The sequence below is a fragment of the Neospora caninum genome, chromosome X (genome assembly GCF_000208865.1).
Source record: "Neospora caninum Liverpool complete genome, chromosome X".
Lineage (NCBI taxonomy): Eukaryota > Apicomplexa > Conoidasida > Eucoccidiorida > Sarcocystidae > Neospora > Neospora caninum.
Window position 1 is genome coordinate 2,271,121 of NC_018396.1, and position 17,177 is coordinate 2,288,297.

The following is a 17,177-nucleotide window of genomic DNA, read 5'->3' on the forward strand; positions in this document are numbered from 1 at the left end:
TGTTCACATTCTTCCTGCGTCTTTCCGTCTTCTTTGTCTCTCTTTCCCCGGCACTGCTTGTGCTTTCTCGCTCTTCACCGTCTTGCGGCGACCCGCTGCAACTTCGTCCTAGCGCTCCCAGCCCCCTCCCTTGCACGTCCCACGAGTCGGCTCGCCGGCTGCTCGACAGACTGCATGCGCAGTCGCCTCGTCTTGTTCCTCTCGCCAGTCTCCCATTTTCTTCCATTTTTTGTCGGTTTCTTGCGCGGGACACCTTGCGTTCTGTCGCGCTTCTGTCCCTGTGCCCGTAGCGAAAACGCTGTCTCTTTTTTTCGCGGTTCGCTAGCTTTGTGCGTAAGACGAAGGAAGAAAACGCACGCAGACCAGTGCCTGACAGTCTCGTCTCCTTTCTGGAGGTTCCTTTTCCCGCCGCCCGTCTCTCGGCGCTTCTCAGGGTTTCCCGTTTCCGTGCTTTCGGTCTTGCCTCCGCGGCTCCATGGCGCAGACTCACCGGGGTCGGTCGGGCCTCTCTCTCACCTCTGTGCTTCCGGAGGAGGCGGACTTTCCGCGCGCAGCTCCCCGGCATTTGTCTTCCTCGAACTCCGGCGCGTCTTCTCAAACTTCGCGATCCGCTTCGTCGACGTCTCGACCCGGCAAAGGCCAGCAGCCTGCGCGCGCCGCATCCGCCTCGCGAGGCCCGGCCAGTTCATCTGCGCAGTATGCGCCGTTTTCGTCTTCATTTCCTGCGACGCCGTCGGCGTTCTCTCCCGCAGCGCTAGCGGGCGAGGTGCGGAGGCGCGAGAAACTCAGCTCGGCGCAGAAGGACCGCGGGTTGCGCGCCGACCCGGATTCGGGTGTATGTTCACCTCAGAGTGGCGAGCACCTTGAGCGGCTGGTGCGTCCTGTCGAGGCGGGGGACGTGTCCCCCGGTTCGCTGCTCCTCGGAGTCGTCGCAGAGATCCACGCCAACGAATTGATTGTGCATCTGCCCTACGGCATGATGGGGTACGTCCCGCGCACGCAGGCTCAGGAGGCGACGCCCGGCAGCACTCCTGGCGCGTCAGCTAGCTACGGGCGTGCTGTGTCCGAGGCGGAGGATTTCGAGGGTGACGCGACGTGGGAGGCGAACGCCGCGCGAGGCCGGGGATCGAAGGCGGCGGGAGGCCACCCGAACATGCTCCCGCTGACTCGAAGTCACTTTGTCGGGCAAATTGTCCAGACTGTCGTTCTAGGCGGCGGCCGCGAAGGCCGGAACGTCGAGGGCGAGGGTGACGCGCACCGCCGCTCCCCGCAGAGCTCCAGCGTCTTGCTGCTCTCGCTGCGACCTTCCCTCTTCAACGCGGGCCTCTCGCTCGACGCTCTCGCACCCTCCATGGTTGTGCCTGCTTCGATCGCCGCAGTCGAGGAGCACGGCTACATGCTGTCTTTCGGCGTCCACGAGCTTTCCGGGTTTCTGCGGTTTCCCCCGCAGTCTCCCCCGGCGGGCGAGAGGCTCCCTCTCCACTCGGTCGTCTCCGTCCGAGTGGACAAAGTGAACCAGCCCGCGAAGGTGGTCATTTGCTCGCTGCCTGGCGACGGCGAGGCAGAAATGGTGTCCGCGAGCGAAGCAGACGGGGCGCCGACTGCAGGCAGCCGCAAGGAACGGGAGACGAAGGAGGCGATCCTGGAGAAAAAGCGGGGTGAAGCTGCAGCCGAGGGTCGGAAGGCTGAGACCCGCGACGCGCCGCTGCCTCTGAAGGCGTCACTGGACTGGACAGCCGTGAAACCCGGTCTTCTTGTGCAGGCGAAAGTCGCGCAGCTCGTCAGACAGCGCGACCTGACGACTGCGGAGGCGCGACGGCACGGCAAGCAGGAGAAGCGTGAGAGGAAGCGCCGCGGCGCGAGTGCCGAGGGAGACCGAGAACTCAGACTCGCAGAAGAAGTACGCGCCCTCACAGTTACGTGCCTGAACGGCCTTCCCGGCGTGGTCCTCCAGGCACATCTCGGCAACCCTCTGGAGTTGCCTGCGCCGCAGGCGTCCTCTCTAGACAAGAAGGGTGTGAAACGTCCCAACGCCAAGGACGCGCCTGTCTCTGAGGCCTCAAGCGCGTCGTCCTCTGCGGCCACGACGTCGGAGGACCTCGAGGCGATCCTCCAGCGCTACGAGGCCCATGTAGACGCTCTCCAGGGACGGATTGTTGTCGGACGCGTCGTCGCAGCTCTTCCCGACGTCCGCCGAGTCTACATCTGTCTCCTGCCCCACCTCGTCGCCTGGCGGCCAAGCGACGCGTCGCTGGCGCTCTCGCGCCCTGGCGCTTTCCTCCGAGGCGCGTCGTGCGTCGTCCAAACCCCCCTCTCGCAGGCAGGTGACCTTCGCGCCTTGCTCGCTGTGTCCGCGCCGGGTTCGCAGCCGCACACGGAGGAGGCTGCCAAGGGAGAGGCCTGCGAAGGCTCAACAGGCGCTGCCTCAGCCGCCGCGGTAGACGCGCGGCTGGTGCTCGTGCGGATCCCTGCGCGCTTCGGGACTCACGCAAATGCGGCGTGGAGAAAAAAGGGAAAAGACGGGAACGGGGCGGCGGCGCTCCTGACGCCGGGCGGGCTGCTCGGGCCTGGGGCCGAATGCCGCGTGCTCTTCGTCGACCGGTTTCTGGGCGAGATCGTGGCGGGGAATGCGTCGGCAGTTTTGAAAGACAAACTGCTCACGCCTTTTGACCTCGAGGCCGGAGACTTCGTCTTGGGATCGGTTACCAAAATCCTCTTTGGCCGCGGAGAACGCGACGCTGAGCGGAAGCAAAAGGCAGACGGGCGAGACGGCGTCGTCGTCAGGTGGGCACAGCCGCTGTCGCCGAGAAGGGGGAACCTCCCGAGGAAACACACAGAAAACTCAAAGCGGAAATCAGAGGGAAGCTGAAGGCGAAACTGAAGCGATGACCAAGGCAAAATAACTGAGGAAGAAGCGAGGCGCCAGCTAAATGCAGAGGGGAAGGCTGCGGATTTGAAGCAGGGCGGGCTGGCAAAAAACACAGAGGGGGCCCCGTGGGAGACTGAGGGGACAGCGGTAGGCGCGGGTGAACAGAGGGAGGGCGAGAGGAGCGAGAAATGCAAGACTTGCGGCGGTTGTTGTGGGCGGGGCCGAGGCAAGGACCTCAGGGCGAGGGGTCGCAACAGAGAGAAAAAAAAGCGACTGTTCGTGCCCGGGGTCACATTTTCTCCGGCTTCTGCAAAATGCGGTGTCTCGATGCGGTTTGTCTGCAGCCTTTCGCCGCACCTCTCAGCATTTGTTCCGCTCTACCAACTCTCGGATGTCCCGTTGTCCACGATGCCTGCGTTTGTGAGTATCGGCGCGACGTTGAAGCTCCGCGTGATCTCCAGGGTTTGCTGCGCGAGTTGCAGCGCGCTGGACGGTCCCATGAACAAGAATTTTTTCTACTTTTTCCCCTCCGCGCCGCTGCCCCACCCTGGAGCCGCGGCTGCCTACTCTCTCGCGCGGCGCCACGGCTCCGGCGTGATGGTGTCTGGGGGCGGCGGCAGAGTTCGGCTGTTTCTCACCGCGAAGAAGAGCTTGCTCCAACAGGCCGAGAGGCCTCTCTCTTTCCTCACAAAGGAGCTGACCTGCGCCTGCGACTTGCCGCACGACCCGCTCGAAGGCGGGGCTCCGGGAGACAGTCTCGTCTGCGCGCCAGCGGGGAGCCTCGTCGAGGGGGCGATCGTGACGGCTTATATTGGGGAAGTCAAGGCTGCGAGAGCCGGCGGAGCGCCAAACAAAGGCCGAGACCGGCACGAACTGCCCTTCGTCTCCCTCGTGTTCCTCGGCGGTCTGAAGGCTCAGCTGACGAAAGACCAGGTTGCGCGCGCCGTTCAAGAAGGGCGCAGTCTGACTGTCGGAGCGCTGATGAAGGTGAGCAGACATCGCACGGAGCGAGGAGGCCAGTGGAGGGAAGCGGAGACGGCGGGTGAAGACGGAGACAACATGATTGATGCCTAACTCCAGGAAAGGGCGAGGGGCTCGTGAAGGAGATTCGACAAAGTGTTACGGGCGAAGAGGTGGACAAAGACGCTGGAGATGTTATGGCTGCCACTGCACGGACTCTAACGTTTGTCTTCTCGACAGTCGCATGCGGGAGTTGGTGCTCGGTTTCGCTTCACTGCCGACGCCAAGGTGCGGCGTGCCTTCCTACTTACAAGTCCATCTCTACACGCGCATATACGAATAGATGTATACGTCTTGGGCGGTGGTGATGAGCATACGGTGGTGATGGTCAGGACCAAAGGCAGATCGGTGTGGACAGAAGGAACAGACACGTGGGGATCGCGTGGGCGTGTCTTGAGGTCCACGGCATCTTGCGTATCTTGAAAGCCCTCTTTTTCTTTCTGCTCGTCTCTTTGCAGGTTCGGATCCTGTCGATCAACTGCATGCGGCGATCCTTTCGTGTCTCTCTCGACCTTGGAGGCTTGACGGGGGATGCTGCGTCGAAATCCGGAGCAGATCGCGGAAGGCCGCTCTCTCACCTCTCCTCGCTGAAAACGGGTTTCGCTGTTCTACGCCGCAATGCATACATTCTCGCCATCACAGAAGAAGGCGTCTTCGTCGCTCTCCGGTCTTCCGCAGGGAGCGACGGGGCGGCCGAGACAGACGAGCCGCGAGGGCAGAAGGCCGAGAAGAAGGCCAAGGGCGAGAAGAATGGGAAGAAACAGACTGGCGGGAATCCCGAGGACGGAAGCGGGTCGCCGCCGGTTCTCGCTTTCGTGCCGAAATTGCATCTCAGCGACGAAGTCCGCCTTGCAGAAGAACTCTGCTCCCTTATGAAGGTAAGCGCAGTCGTCGAAACGAGGGCAAAGTGGCGTCGGAGAAGCAGGGAGAATCCAGCTGGCCCGAGAACCGGAGCGCGGCATCGGCACCTCTGCGCAGGGCGCTCTCCTCTGGGCCTTCTCTCCTCGCCTCTGCGTCATACAGAAACAGACTGCTCCGCGAGTGTTTTTCGGATCTTTCTTCCCAGGTCGGCTCGAACCTCCCCTTCGACGCCGTCGTCCTCTCTCCAGCGGCTGCGGTTCGACCTGGTGCACCCGTGCAGCTGTGGCGAGAGGACGCGACCGAGGGACTCAGCCGCGCAGATGGACTCGAAGATTCTCGCGTGGCGCAAGTGGCCAAACTCCTCGCCCGCGAACTAGAGCAAAAGGACGAAGACCAAACTTCGACGGAACGCGTCGTTCGCGACGTCTGCTTGCTCTCATGCAAACCGTCTCTCAGAAGTAAGACAACGCCTCGGTTACTCGCCTTTGGAGCGACGCTCTTTGCAAAGTTGAACAGAGGCAAAACCCTCTCTCTATACGTGGACGCTTCGAGATTTATATATATACAGCATGAAGTGTCTAATATATCAACACGGCTCTCGGATGAAATACTTTTGCACATGTCGCCAGCTGGATACGTCTGCCTAGCTCTGACAAAATCTGCCCCTGTCCACGTGCCTCGCTGTAAATACACCTGCCTGTGGAGAGTTCGACGCGTGTATTGATACTGCATTCGCGTTTGCCTCTACGGGCGTGTGTTTGAGGATTGGCGTGCGCGAGGCGTCGCGTCTGCCTTTCTTGGGACTCTGGTGTCTCTCGGGTCTCCTTTTGTCTCAGAGAGCGCTTCGGACGGCTCGTTTGTGACGGGGTCGAGCAGCTTGGCGGTGATGGCCGGCGCGAAGTCTGGGCAGCCTCGCGTTTTGTTTGGGTACGTGCGTCGCGTGGGCGGTTTCGGCTTGCTTGTCAGTTTCGGGGCATGGCAACTCACTGGACTCGTCCCCCACAGTTACATCTCGGACTCCTTCGTCGAGGGCGACGCGCATCTCCACAGACTGTACAGGGAAGGCATGACGGTTCGTGCATGCGTTGTCTCCGTCCACGAGAAAGCCGAGGCGGGGACTCAGGCTCCTGCGCTCGCAGCAGGGAAGGCCGAGGGTGCCCAGGAACCGGCGCGTCGCGCCTCGAAAACCGGAGGGGCGACCAGTGGCGAGGCTGAGGACCGCCAATGCAAGGGGAAACCCCTGCAGTTTGTCGTCGACATCCGCCCGCGACGGCTCAGCGTCCTGCAGAGACAGGAAGCGTCGGGCGAGGCGGAGACCAAACGGGCTCGGGGGACACTCGGCATCGACATGCTTTCGTCCCTTCTCGACCAGCGCGAGTTGGCCGCCCAGCTCGGGCGCGCCCCGGGGGGCGAAAGTCGTGGAAAGCCAAGCCACGGAGCAGAGACTGCCTCGTGGGGGATGAACGCGTTCCACGTCGGCCAGCTCGTCGAGGGGCGTGTGACGCAGGTTCTCCCGAACTGTCTCCTGGTTGCGCTCGAGTCGCCAGTTTCGCGTGCTTCAACCTGCGGAGAGGAAGCGCGAAGAGCGGCGGGAGACGGCGACAGTGCAGATGAGGTCGCAAAGGCCGCGGCGCCGGCAGCGACAGGCGTTGTGCTGGAACACCAACTTCCCGAGGGCGAAACCATGGACTCATTGAGTCAGCGGCAAGCGGCGCAGATCTCCAAGACGGGGCAAGGCCTCAAGATGACCTTTGTGACTCTCGACGTCGACTGGGTGACAGGCATCATCGACCTCTCGTGCCGCCGGCGCCTGATCGAGCCCCTCGAGAAGGTTCGAAACGCGCTCCTGCAAGCCGCCGCCGACGGCCGGATGTATGCACACTTTGCCCTTCACGGCTCGGGCCTTGCGAGGACGACGGACTCAACCGAGTCGAAGCCAAAGACGGGCGACAGAGACGGTCCCAACGCGCAACGAGCGTCCGGTGCGAAGGGCGAGAGCAAGAAGAAGGGACTTCCCGGCGGCGACGCCCATTCCGAGAGCGTCATCACGGAGCCGCTTCCCACCTCGCTTCTGTCCGCCGCCTCACACGCGAAGCAGTCCAGCAAGAAGCAGAAACGCAGCCGGTCGTCTGGCGAGGCTGACCTCGAGCCGCCTTCCGAACCGCGCGCCTGGGAACTGCCCAGGCAGCTTTTGCCTCCGCGGGTGTTGGCCCGCATTCACGAGCTCTGCGTGGCGAGTCCGCCGAGTTCCGCCGAGGTCCAGGTCGAGAATGCGGCGTACGCCGTGCTGGTGGCAGATTTCGCCCTCACGCTCACGATCTCGAGTTCGCCTGCGCCGGCAGCGTCCAAGGGCTCTCTGACGGTGAATCTGCCGCTCTTCCTCTTTACGCTCTCGTGCCGAAACAACACTTTGCAGCCTTGCCAGCTGTCGTCTGCAGCCTTCGACACGCCCGGCCCTTCCGCCGCTTCGGCTCAGGCAGCGCACGCGACGGCTGCCTCAGTGTCTCTGTCGCGCTTCCTGGCTCGGCACCCCAGCTCCGGTGTCCTCCTGGCCGACTGTTGTTGGGAGCGGCACCAGCAGGCGCTGATTGAGGCGCAGCAGAAGCGAGGGACGCGAAGCAAGAACCGGTTTGTGCGGGATCAGCTTCAGAAGGTTCTGCGCGGGGAGAGTCCGAGCAGCTTCGCGCACCCATGGGACGGACCCGGGGCAGGCTCCGACGCGGGTCGGGGCCTGCGGGGCCAGGCGCTGTCGAGCGTCGAAGATGTGGAGAAGGACGTGACGGTGGGGAAGCTCCTGCGGTGCCGCGTGACCGCCGTCGGACCGACGGTGGCTCTGGCGCGGCTGAAAAAGCCAAAGAAGGCGCTGCTGATTCGGCTGCACGCAGCCAATGCGGTGGCGGGCTCCCCCATGACGCCGGCCCTGGGCGCATGCATAACGCCCTTCAAACACCTTCACCCGGGATCGATCGTCGACGTCCGAGTGCTGCGCCTCCACAGAGATGAGGGCGCGCCGGCCGAAGCGAAGCAGGTGAGGCGAGAGAAGCGGCAGGAACAGGCTGCCGACGCTGAGGACTCAGATAGTGGAGACGAGCCGCAGGCGGCATCTGCGACTCGCAAGAACGAGTGGACTGCGGATGTCGAGCTCGTCCCGCAGCCGTCGGCCCGGGCGCTTGACGCGGCTGACGACGCCCTGAAAAGGCGCCGGAGCGAGAACGAGGGGAAACGGAGTCGCGCAGAGATAGAGGCCGAAGACCCGCGCTGGGCCGTTGTCGAACACGTGGGGCCACGGGGCCTAAAAATCCACTGTGGGGTCCGGGAGGCCGCGCTGCCGGCCCCAGGCGACGGGGACTCGGCCGCTCCGAGCAAGAAGCGGAAACTGGCACGATGCGCCGCGGCGTCCAGCGAAGTGAGGATGGGCGGCTTTGCGGGCGGCGAGGAACGAGGGCGAATTGAGTGGGGCGACACCGTCCGAGGCGCCGCGCAAGAGGCGCCCCAGAAGCAGTACAAAGTCGGCGAGGTATTGAGTGTCATGCCTCTGCCCGTCGTTGCGTGCACGCGAGCCGTTTTCGAAGAAGCTCTCGGCAAATTTGCTGCCAAGAAGAACAACGAAAACGGGGACGAGACCGAGAGTGGAGGCCCCGGCGAACGCAAAGGCTCAGGCCGGACCCTACTGCGAACCTACGCGGTCGTCACGCAGGCAGAAGGCGGGGACAAGAGAAGCCATTCGAAACTATCATGTGCACCAGTGCCTCGGCCGCTGAGAGAGGTCAGTTCGAAAGCAGTGTCTCCGCGTTTCACGGACGGCGCTGCGTTGAGGAGACCCTGAGTCCCACGCTGCGTCAAAGCTCGAGAGGGGACAGTCATCTAGTTCTGTGTGAGACTCGAGCCACGCGCGATTCTGTGTAGCGATCTTCAGGCATGCGAGCGTCGACTCTTTTAGACCCCAAGTGGGTTTTTCGGATTTGGGGCGATTCCCAGTTGCGCCATGGACGAGGGGCCGGCACGCCTGAACCGACACGGCGTCTGGATCGCCTCTGTGGTCGCCTGAGCCGGGTGCTTCACGTGTCGCTTGCGTTCGTGTGCCTGATTCCATGCCACCCTGTGGATGGCGCTGCTCACAACAACGGAACTGGAATCGCACTTCTCCCCTACACGAGCCCGAATTTATCTCGGTGTATGTGCCCAACTTTCTGTTTTCCCAGGTCTTCACTTCGCTGCCGGCCGCTCTCTCCGCCTGGTCCGCCTGGCGCTTCCCACCCAACGCGGTCTGCTGGGGCGTCGTTCACCACTTTCTCTCGGCTCCTTTCGCCGTCGCCGTGCAGCTCTCGAGTGTCGCGTTGTCTCCTCGCGATGGCGAGGCGACTCGGCCTTCGCTCCGCACATCCGGCGGCTCGACAGACACTCACGAACTCGTCCAGTTGCCGATCCTCGCAGCGGTGCACGTGGCCGAAGTGCTCGACGACTGGGTCTCAGACCCCGTCAAGCGCCTCGACCTCAAAGTCGGGCAAGCAGTGAAAGTGAAGATTTTGCCGATTGCCCAGCGAGGCGAGAACGGCCGAACGGACAAGACCGCGAGCAGAAGCGGGCTGCCTCTCGAGGCTTCGCTCCGCCTCAGCCAAGTGGAAGCCAAGGAAGGGTTGCGGAGCGACGCCTTGCGGAGCGGCGACCTGCGGAGCGACGCCTTGCGATTCGAGAACCTGGAGGTAGGCCGTGCCTCAGGAAGGTTTCGATTCCTCAGAGCTGGATCCAACTCGTCGACAGACGCACAAAAGGAAAAGCTCCGCCCCGCGTGTGGCGAAACAGTGTCCGTGCGAGCCTGCATGCGCCGTGCATAAACATCGGCTTAGAACCGACAGATGCGGCAGTCTGACCACCGTGTCCGGCTTCCTCGGTGATAATGTGTAAGCTGTGAGGCACAGGAACAGACAGTTTTCATGGGTAAAACGAGTCGTGTGCGGTGGTTCGAGTCACCCATGTGCAGCGTTTTTGGTTTCGAAATGAAGAGGCAGTTGGCGACAAGCATGCCCGACAATCCACGCGGTTGTACGCCTTTGGTCTCTGTTTGTATGTGGGCATAACCATGCATATCTTCAGACGATTGGACATCGATAGCTATTCACACCTGTGAGATCGGAAACCCGTCATCTGGTTAGATGGAGGTCTCGGGTCTACTGGCATTTTGCCTTTCGTGTACACCGTCGTGTCTCACCAGTGGTACTACGCCTGGTGGAGAGCGTGAGGAGGACGGGATGTGCCTGTGTGCGTACCTGTCCTTGTTTCGGGCACTGTGGCTGTGTCTCTCGCTCACGCGCGTCTGGAGGCGTCACCTTTCTCTCCAGCTCTTTTTGGTAGGTTTCCTGGGCAAGCGAGACCGCAGATAGTCCCGAGCGACTCTCGATCCCTCTGCTGTGGTGGCCCCTGCCCGTCTGTCTTTCAGGTGGGGCAAGAGGTGTCGGGTCTCGTCGTCTCGTCAGGCCAGGCGGGTGTTTTTGTCGCGGTGAGTCGCAGCCTGACGCTTCGCATCAAGTTGCAGAAGCTCCTTTCGGAGAACGCCGGCGCGACGACGCCCGCGAAAACCAGGGGGACAGAGGCCGCGGAGTCTCCCGCCGGAGTGGTGGCTTCACGCCTGGTAACTGGCGACGAGGCGAAGGCCCTCTTCCCAGTGGGGCGGCTTGTGCAGAACATCCGTATCGTCGCCTTGGATCCAGAGACCCGACGCATCGAGGGCTCTCTCCGGCCGAGCAGCGTGAAGAAGCGAACCGATGGCGAAGGGGCCGACGGCACTGGCGAGACGGGCGAAAGTGCAAAGGCTCACCAAAAGGACGAGAAGGCACGCCCAGGGTTTGAGAACCTGACCGCGCGCGCGGACTCGGAAGCGAAGAGGACTGCGAACAGGCTGCTGGAGAAGCTGAACGTTGGAGACGTGATTGACGGCCGCGTCCGGGGGCTCGAGACGTTCGGCGTTTTCGTTCGACTGGAAGACGGCGAAGATGGGGACCAGGACCGGATCTCATTAGACGTTCTTTGCCACGTCAGCGAGATGGGCGGGAACGACTGGCAAGAGAAGCGCGCGCGGCTGCAGCGGCTGCAAAAAGGCGACCTCGTGCGAGGCCGCGTGACGAAAATCGACCGGGCGCAGGGGAAAGCTTGGATCAGCCTCGACGCCGAAGTTTTCGACTCGGAAGAAGGCGCCAGCGAGGAAGAAGATCTCCTCGCTTTGGCCGGCGAGGAATCAAGTGACGAAGACATGACCGGCCTGGACAGGCCCCATGCGACGCGCAAGAACCGTCAAGCGATGGAGGTGGACTTTGAGGATGAGGGCCGGAAGAAAAAGCACCGGGAAGCCGGCAAGCAGGAAGGGAGCGAAGACGAGAGCCCGGGAGCCGTGGACGGCGGCGACTCCTCCGCCGACGAAGGTGAAGAAGCAGGCGGCTCCTGGAGCGCGGGCATCTCTGCCAGCGCACACTCATGGGGATGGAGTGAGACGGGGCCTTCCGCGAACGAGGGAGGAGCTAACGGGGAGAGCGACGTCCTCATGTCGGACTCCGAGGGAGAACTCGACACAACGCAACCCGACTTGAACGATGCGGACGAGGACGACGAGAAAAAATCCAAGGCGGCACGTCGTCGGCATGAAGAAGAAGCGGTAGGGGGTACCCATGCACTGACCCGTTGATCGCTCTCTGTACCTGTGTGAAACGTGGCGAAGTGGATAGTGACCGGCGACGGAAGCGGCATACATTCATACGTACATACATACATACATACATACATACATACATACGTACATACATACATACATACATACATACATACTTACGTACATACGTACATACATACATACATACATACATACTTACTTACTTACGTAGATACATATGTACATACATACGTACATACATACGTACATACGTACATGCAGACAAAAAGAGGGAGCGAGACGCAATAGGGCTGATAGTTTCCTGGTGTGTCGGCTCCGGCCTCATGCAGGCCCTCACTTTTGCTTGTTTGTCTCTTGTGGTGACTCGCCGGGGCACGTAATCTCCATTTTCCACGGAGTGCCGACGTGTTCGGTTTTTCTGAAAAGCGTCGCCGCAGTCCACAGGATGTGCCGGTGCGACAGGCGAAGGACGATATGACGGCATGTGGCCGTCGACACTTTGATGCCTTTTTAATCAAGTCGAAAGCGATCCGTTTGCTGTTTGGCGTGGCGGCGAGCCGCCGGACCGGAGGAAAAACGAAGAGTCCTTGTTGGGGTTGCGTTTCGCTCTGGCATACACAGAGACGACAGGAGGAAGAAACTCGCCGCCTGGAAGACAACGCCGGACGGTCCTGGATGGAGGATCCGCGCAGCCCCGAAGACTTTGAGCGTCTGGTCCTGGTGAACGGCAACTCGGCAGCCGTTTGGATCAGGCAAGTGGAGATCTCTGGCGACTCGGCGCATGCAGAGAGCCGCAGACGACAGGCAATGAAGTCAACGCATGTGTCAGGAGAAGCCGCTAGGGCACCCACGCGTGTCCACGTTTATGGTGTCGCGTTTGCCGCGGGCCTCCTTCCCGGTCAGGCGTCACCCCACCGGCGGCCCTTCTGGAATCGAACACGGCCCGCGTCTACGCGCGCTCCCCCTAGTGCTTGCGGTATAGTGCTTGCGGTATTTCACGTGTTCGTCCCCTACAGGGGAACCGATGGTAGACGTCTTGAGCGCGCGTGCGACGACGTCCTGCCCAGCTCGAAGGGAGATGGTGACCGTCAACAGCCTCCGAACGTTCCTTCCCTCGAGAGCTGTCTGCGCGTCCATCTCTGCATGTCATGGCGCCTTTTCGGGTGCCGAAAGCTGACTGGCAAGCGTTGGCGCTGTCAGAACTTTCCCAGTGGCTTCCTCAGGGCTCTCCGGTGTGGATTTTGTGTGTTGCGCGGCGTCCTGCATGCTGCCTGTTCGCTCGATCGGTCCTTCGGGCGTTCCAGGTGTCTTCTGGCAGCTCCATTCCTCGACACGTCCTCGTCGTCCCTGTGAACTTCGCACCTGTCATTGTGCAGCTACATGGCGTACTACTTGAAGCTGAACGAACTGCAGATGGCCCGGCAGGTTGCTGAGCGGGCCATCCAACATATCAACTATCGAGAGGAACAGGAACGTTCGAGCGTCTGGATTGCGTATCTCAATCTTGAATGCGTGTACGGGGACCGCGTCGACGAGATTTTTAAGAGGTACGACCAAACAGGAGAGGACCAGGTTTTCTGTGTCCTCAGCTGCATGCGTTTTTGAAACTGGGTATTCGGTAGGCTTTCGGAATCATCCGCGCCCTGTGTCCAGAGCAAGGTGCGCAATCGGACCACATGCGCGAAGTCTGACGTTTAAGGAAGGCACACCGGGGTGGGGATATACCGTGCATTTGGTCACCTGTGGATCGTGTTGCTAAGTGGCTCCTTTCATTCCAGGAGGAATCCTACCTTTCGTGTCCTTTGTGACGTGTGTGTTTTTCCCTGGTCGAACCAGCTATTTCCACCGCGGAACGCGACGTGGATCTACTGGGACGTCAGTGTTCACTGGGGGAAGTCAGACAGGCTCTCGCAGTGGCGGTGGGGTGAAGACATAGCGAGTGGGACGCGCGACGGTCTGTAAAAGCCTCTGCAGATTTTGTGCAGCGTTGGAGGCTCGTTTCATCACGCATCACTCGAGACAGGGGGGGGCGGTGGGGGGTTCTACTTGCTCCGAATTCGACGGTGACTCCGAGTGTTTCAAGGCGCAATGCTGTTTGCAGGGCCGTCCAGTACAACGACAGCAAGAAGATTCACTATCAGATGACCTTCATCTACGAAAAGGCACGCCAGCTGGATAAGGCCCGCCAGATGTGCGAGAAATGTTGTGAGAAGTTCCCAGAATCACAGAAGGTACGCTAGACTGACCGTTGCCGTCTCGCAAGGCGTGCGGTGCAAAGTGGCGCATGCGACGAATGGCTAGGAGATTCCCGCATGGCACGGAGAGCTCTAAATTTACCTTGCTTTTGGAGGCCAACGTAGCAGGGGGTAAAATCCTGCACGTGGCTTTTCACGAGCGATTGCCGGTGTGGCCTCAGGAGTGTTTGGTGGACAGTATTCGGGGACGCTTCCTAGTCTGCTTTCGTGCCAGGAGAGAGTGCTCGTGCTGTGTTCTCTCGCGCCAGCTGTTTTTGAGATTCGATAAGGCAGTAGGGGCCATTGTCGATCCGATGGGGATGACGGAGGCGTCTGTCGCCTGCTTCCTCCTGGTGTCACGACAGCTGCGTTTCAGCTGCGTGTCATGTCCAATCGTCACGACGGCTTTGGGTGAGCAGCCGCGCCGCTTTGGGCTGCACGTGACCCCCTCTTCTTTTGCTGTCTCCCTGTGATCTGTAGATGTGGGTTCGCCATCTCACCTTGCTGTACACGGCACTAGATGCGGCAAGCGCCGCCCGCGACCTCATGCTCCAGGCTCTCTTCCGCCTGCCCAGGAGGAAGCACATCGAATTTGTCGCCACCTGTGCTCGACTGGAGTATAAGCACGGAAGTAAAGAACGGTAAGAGAGGCAGAGATAACATCACTGGAACGCTTTCGTAGTCGGCGAATCTATCATCCTGGGCAGACCACACCTTGCGCATGTCCTCCCTTTCTGTTGCCTTGGTGCTGGGGCTCCTCCCGGCTAACCATCCCGTTTTCTTTGAAGCACACTTCCCTTCTCTCCGTTAGTATGGTCTCAAAGTACCACTGATCCCGCCTCGCAAATTCTGGAATAACTGAATACCACGTTTACGCATTCATCTGATATACCGAGGCTTGAATCGGCCACGGGGCAGTGCATCGTTTTGTGCGTCCTGTGGCTTGGCAAATAGCATAGTGCCTGTTGTTCTTTCCGGAGTAACCTCAAAAGATGGCAGTCGAGTATATCAAACCGTTCGCTCCAACTTTGCGATGGAGCTTTTTCTGCGTAACTACAGTTCACGAATCGTCAAATGGGCGCTACTCGGAGGCTATAGGGTGGGTGCTGGATGCTGATCCATGGGGATTGTATAAGCAGCGAAAAGACGTCCGCGGGGGTTCCTTACTGTGCTACGTTTAGAGAGGTCTTCTGGGAGGCAGCTGGCGTCGAGCACCCGGTCGATAAAGGGGGTTGGCGTGCGTCCAACAGGAGCATCATCTGATACGTGGAATTGACGAGATATATACTGATCAGCTGATGATGTACGCAAGGGCTGTAGTTTGTGAACTCCTTGAGGGTGTCCCTGCGCGTCTCTTGTGATGTCCTCTCAGAGGCCAAACGTACTTCGAGAAGCTGCTTGCGGAACATCCGAAGAGGACCGACATTTGGTCGCAGTATGTAGATGCGCACATCGCAGCTCACACGCCTCCCCGGTGTGTCCCAGCCAATCTGCAGTCGATCCGAGTTCTGTTTGAGCGGACGACATCACTTCAGCTCAAGTTGCGCAAGATGAAATTCTTCTTTACCCGATGGCTCGGCTTCGAGAAACAGCATGGCACTGCCGAAACGCAAGCTCGAGTGCGTGCCAAGGCTCGGCAATTCGTTCAGAGCGTCGAAAACAAAATCCGGCAAGAATCCTGAGTTTCTCGTTCGGGAGCGGCGGGGCTTGGCCTGGTGACCCTGCTGTTTCGTGCTTGGCTAGCGTCGGAAAGCATCGCATCTGGCAAGTCGGGCATGAAGAAGCACCTTCTTCGCAGCGCCCACATGTGTGTTATGCGCGTTGAATGTTGTAGCCGGTAGTCTTAAATACGAGTTACTGCACGGGACTATCAAATAATCAAAGTCACGTAACAGTGAATAGGGGAGATTTACCACCTGGCGAACGGCGAGGTGCAGTTGAGATGCAAACGCGGATTCACGGAGTGTTGGCGAATATTGACGTAAAGAGAGACAGCGCTGCGCACACAGTCAAGTGGCGGGTGGGGTTGAGCTCTTGGTCAGCGTTCTGCCCGCCGCAATCTTGAAAGTGAAAAGTGCGGGAGCGCCATGCCCAGTAGTTTCTACGCATGGCCCAGAAGCAATATTCGCCCCTCCCCCGAAGCGATTTGTCTGTTCAACCGAATCTAGACCTAGTCAGTATGGGAGCTGGTAGGCGGTGGCTCTCAACGACGAATTGAAGCGTTCTGTTCGAATAGTGCACTGAAGTAGTCCACACCGATTGTCCATCAGCAACCTGAGGACTGTTCTAGGTCGACAACACCCTGTAGTGAAGACGAGTACACCATTCAAATTCCGCGACTGTCTTTTAGGTTTCCAACTCCTCCAATTCATGATAGTGTGTGGCACCATTGAATTTCTGACACTACAGAACCCACAGGCGTCAAACCAGCGATTCGCCCCTCAGAAAAATAGTGATGAAGTACTGACCAAGCTATCCCACAGTTCCATCTGTCGAATGCTTAGGTGGCGGATTCACCGTGCCGTGAGACTCGCATGCGCAGAGCTGGCCATCAGAGGTTTGATCTGGCAGCAGCACACGGTTAATCCGGCAGACGTTCGAGAGTAAATGGAGTAAACGTAAGTCCTGTTCTGCTTCTGCTTCAATCTGCTTGACACTAAGGGGCTCTCCGCCTTGGGTGGTGGCAAGCGTCCTGTCGGCAGCGATGGCTGCTACAGTTATCTGATCAATCGCTTGGTGAACAACTTCAACCTTTTGAGCAACTAATGATTTGATTCCGGCACACATTTCTCCTGGATTACTAAGCACACGGCACCATCTGTGCGTGCAATGTGGTTTTCGCCAGAGGGAAAAACTTTAGAGGCACGAGTAAATGACATGGCACCTACCCGGTTCATGCATCTGCTCGCACACGCGGAATGTGTGGACAGTGCCGACGTCGGTTTTTGCTGAAGGAGCTTACTACATGAGGGCGCATAGGTCGTGAGCAACGTTAACATTGTCGCAGGCGGAAACTGTTAGACTTATCGTTGGTGAGATAGTAGGACTTCCCATTCTTCGGTTGGCGTCGCCGTCCACTCTTTGGACGGCTGGCATTTCGGTGAGAGAAGACAATACTATATTTCCAAGCTAACATGCTTGTGCAGCTTCGGAACGAATCCTGGCGTTTGTATCTCTCTCCCTCGAATGTCCCAGCCACCACAAGCAAGGAGACACGTTTACCCCTGCATTATGAAAGATTGTACGAGACGCACGTGCCTCACACAGCTGCGTGTTCCTTAGTAGTGACCGTCCGAAGAAGTCGGAAGACTCGAGTGTAGCCCCACACGTCACTATAACCTCACAGGGGATCCATTTGTGGGTCAGGGATTCGGTCTAGCGTCTTGTCATGTGAAACGAGATGCCAAACGTGGAAACAAAGAACATGCTTGCGTCTGTAATTCATACGTCATTACTGCAGGCAACGGTTGAATGTATCAATGCACTGGGTAGGGGCAGTAGAACGTGCACTAAAGTCCCAGCAGGTCGTAAT

At 59.7% G+C, this 17,177-nt stretch overlaps 1 protein-coding gene across 1 annotated transcript; it reads left to right on the top strand.

Moving 5' to 3' along the window:
• Nucleotides 1-475: 475 nt before the first annotated feature.
• On the top strand, nucleotides 476-15,327 carry NCLIV_047560 (hypothetical protein; the record flags this gene model as incomplete). Its single annotated transcript, XM_003884307.1, has 12 exons — nucleotides 476-2,784; nucleotides 3,214-3,856; nucleotides 4,348-4,767; nucleotides 4,956-5,208; nucleotides 5,587-8,516; nucleotides 8,953-9,453; nucleotides 10,188-11,396; nucleotides 12,033-12,223; nucleotides 12,788-12,958; nucleotides 13,513-13,642; nucleotides 14,126-14,286; nucleotides 15,018-15,327. The coding sequence occupies 12 exons, from the start codon at nucleotides 476-478 to the stop codon at nucleotides 15,325-15,327; spliced, it is 9,228 nt and encodes a 3,075-aa protein (XP_003884356.1).
• Nucleotides 15,328-17,177: the final 1,850 nt, after the last annotated feature.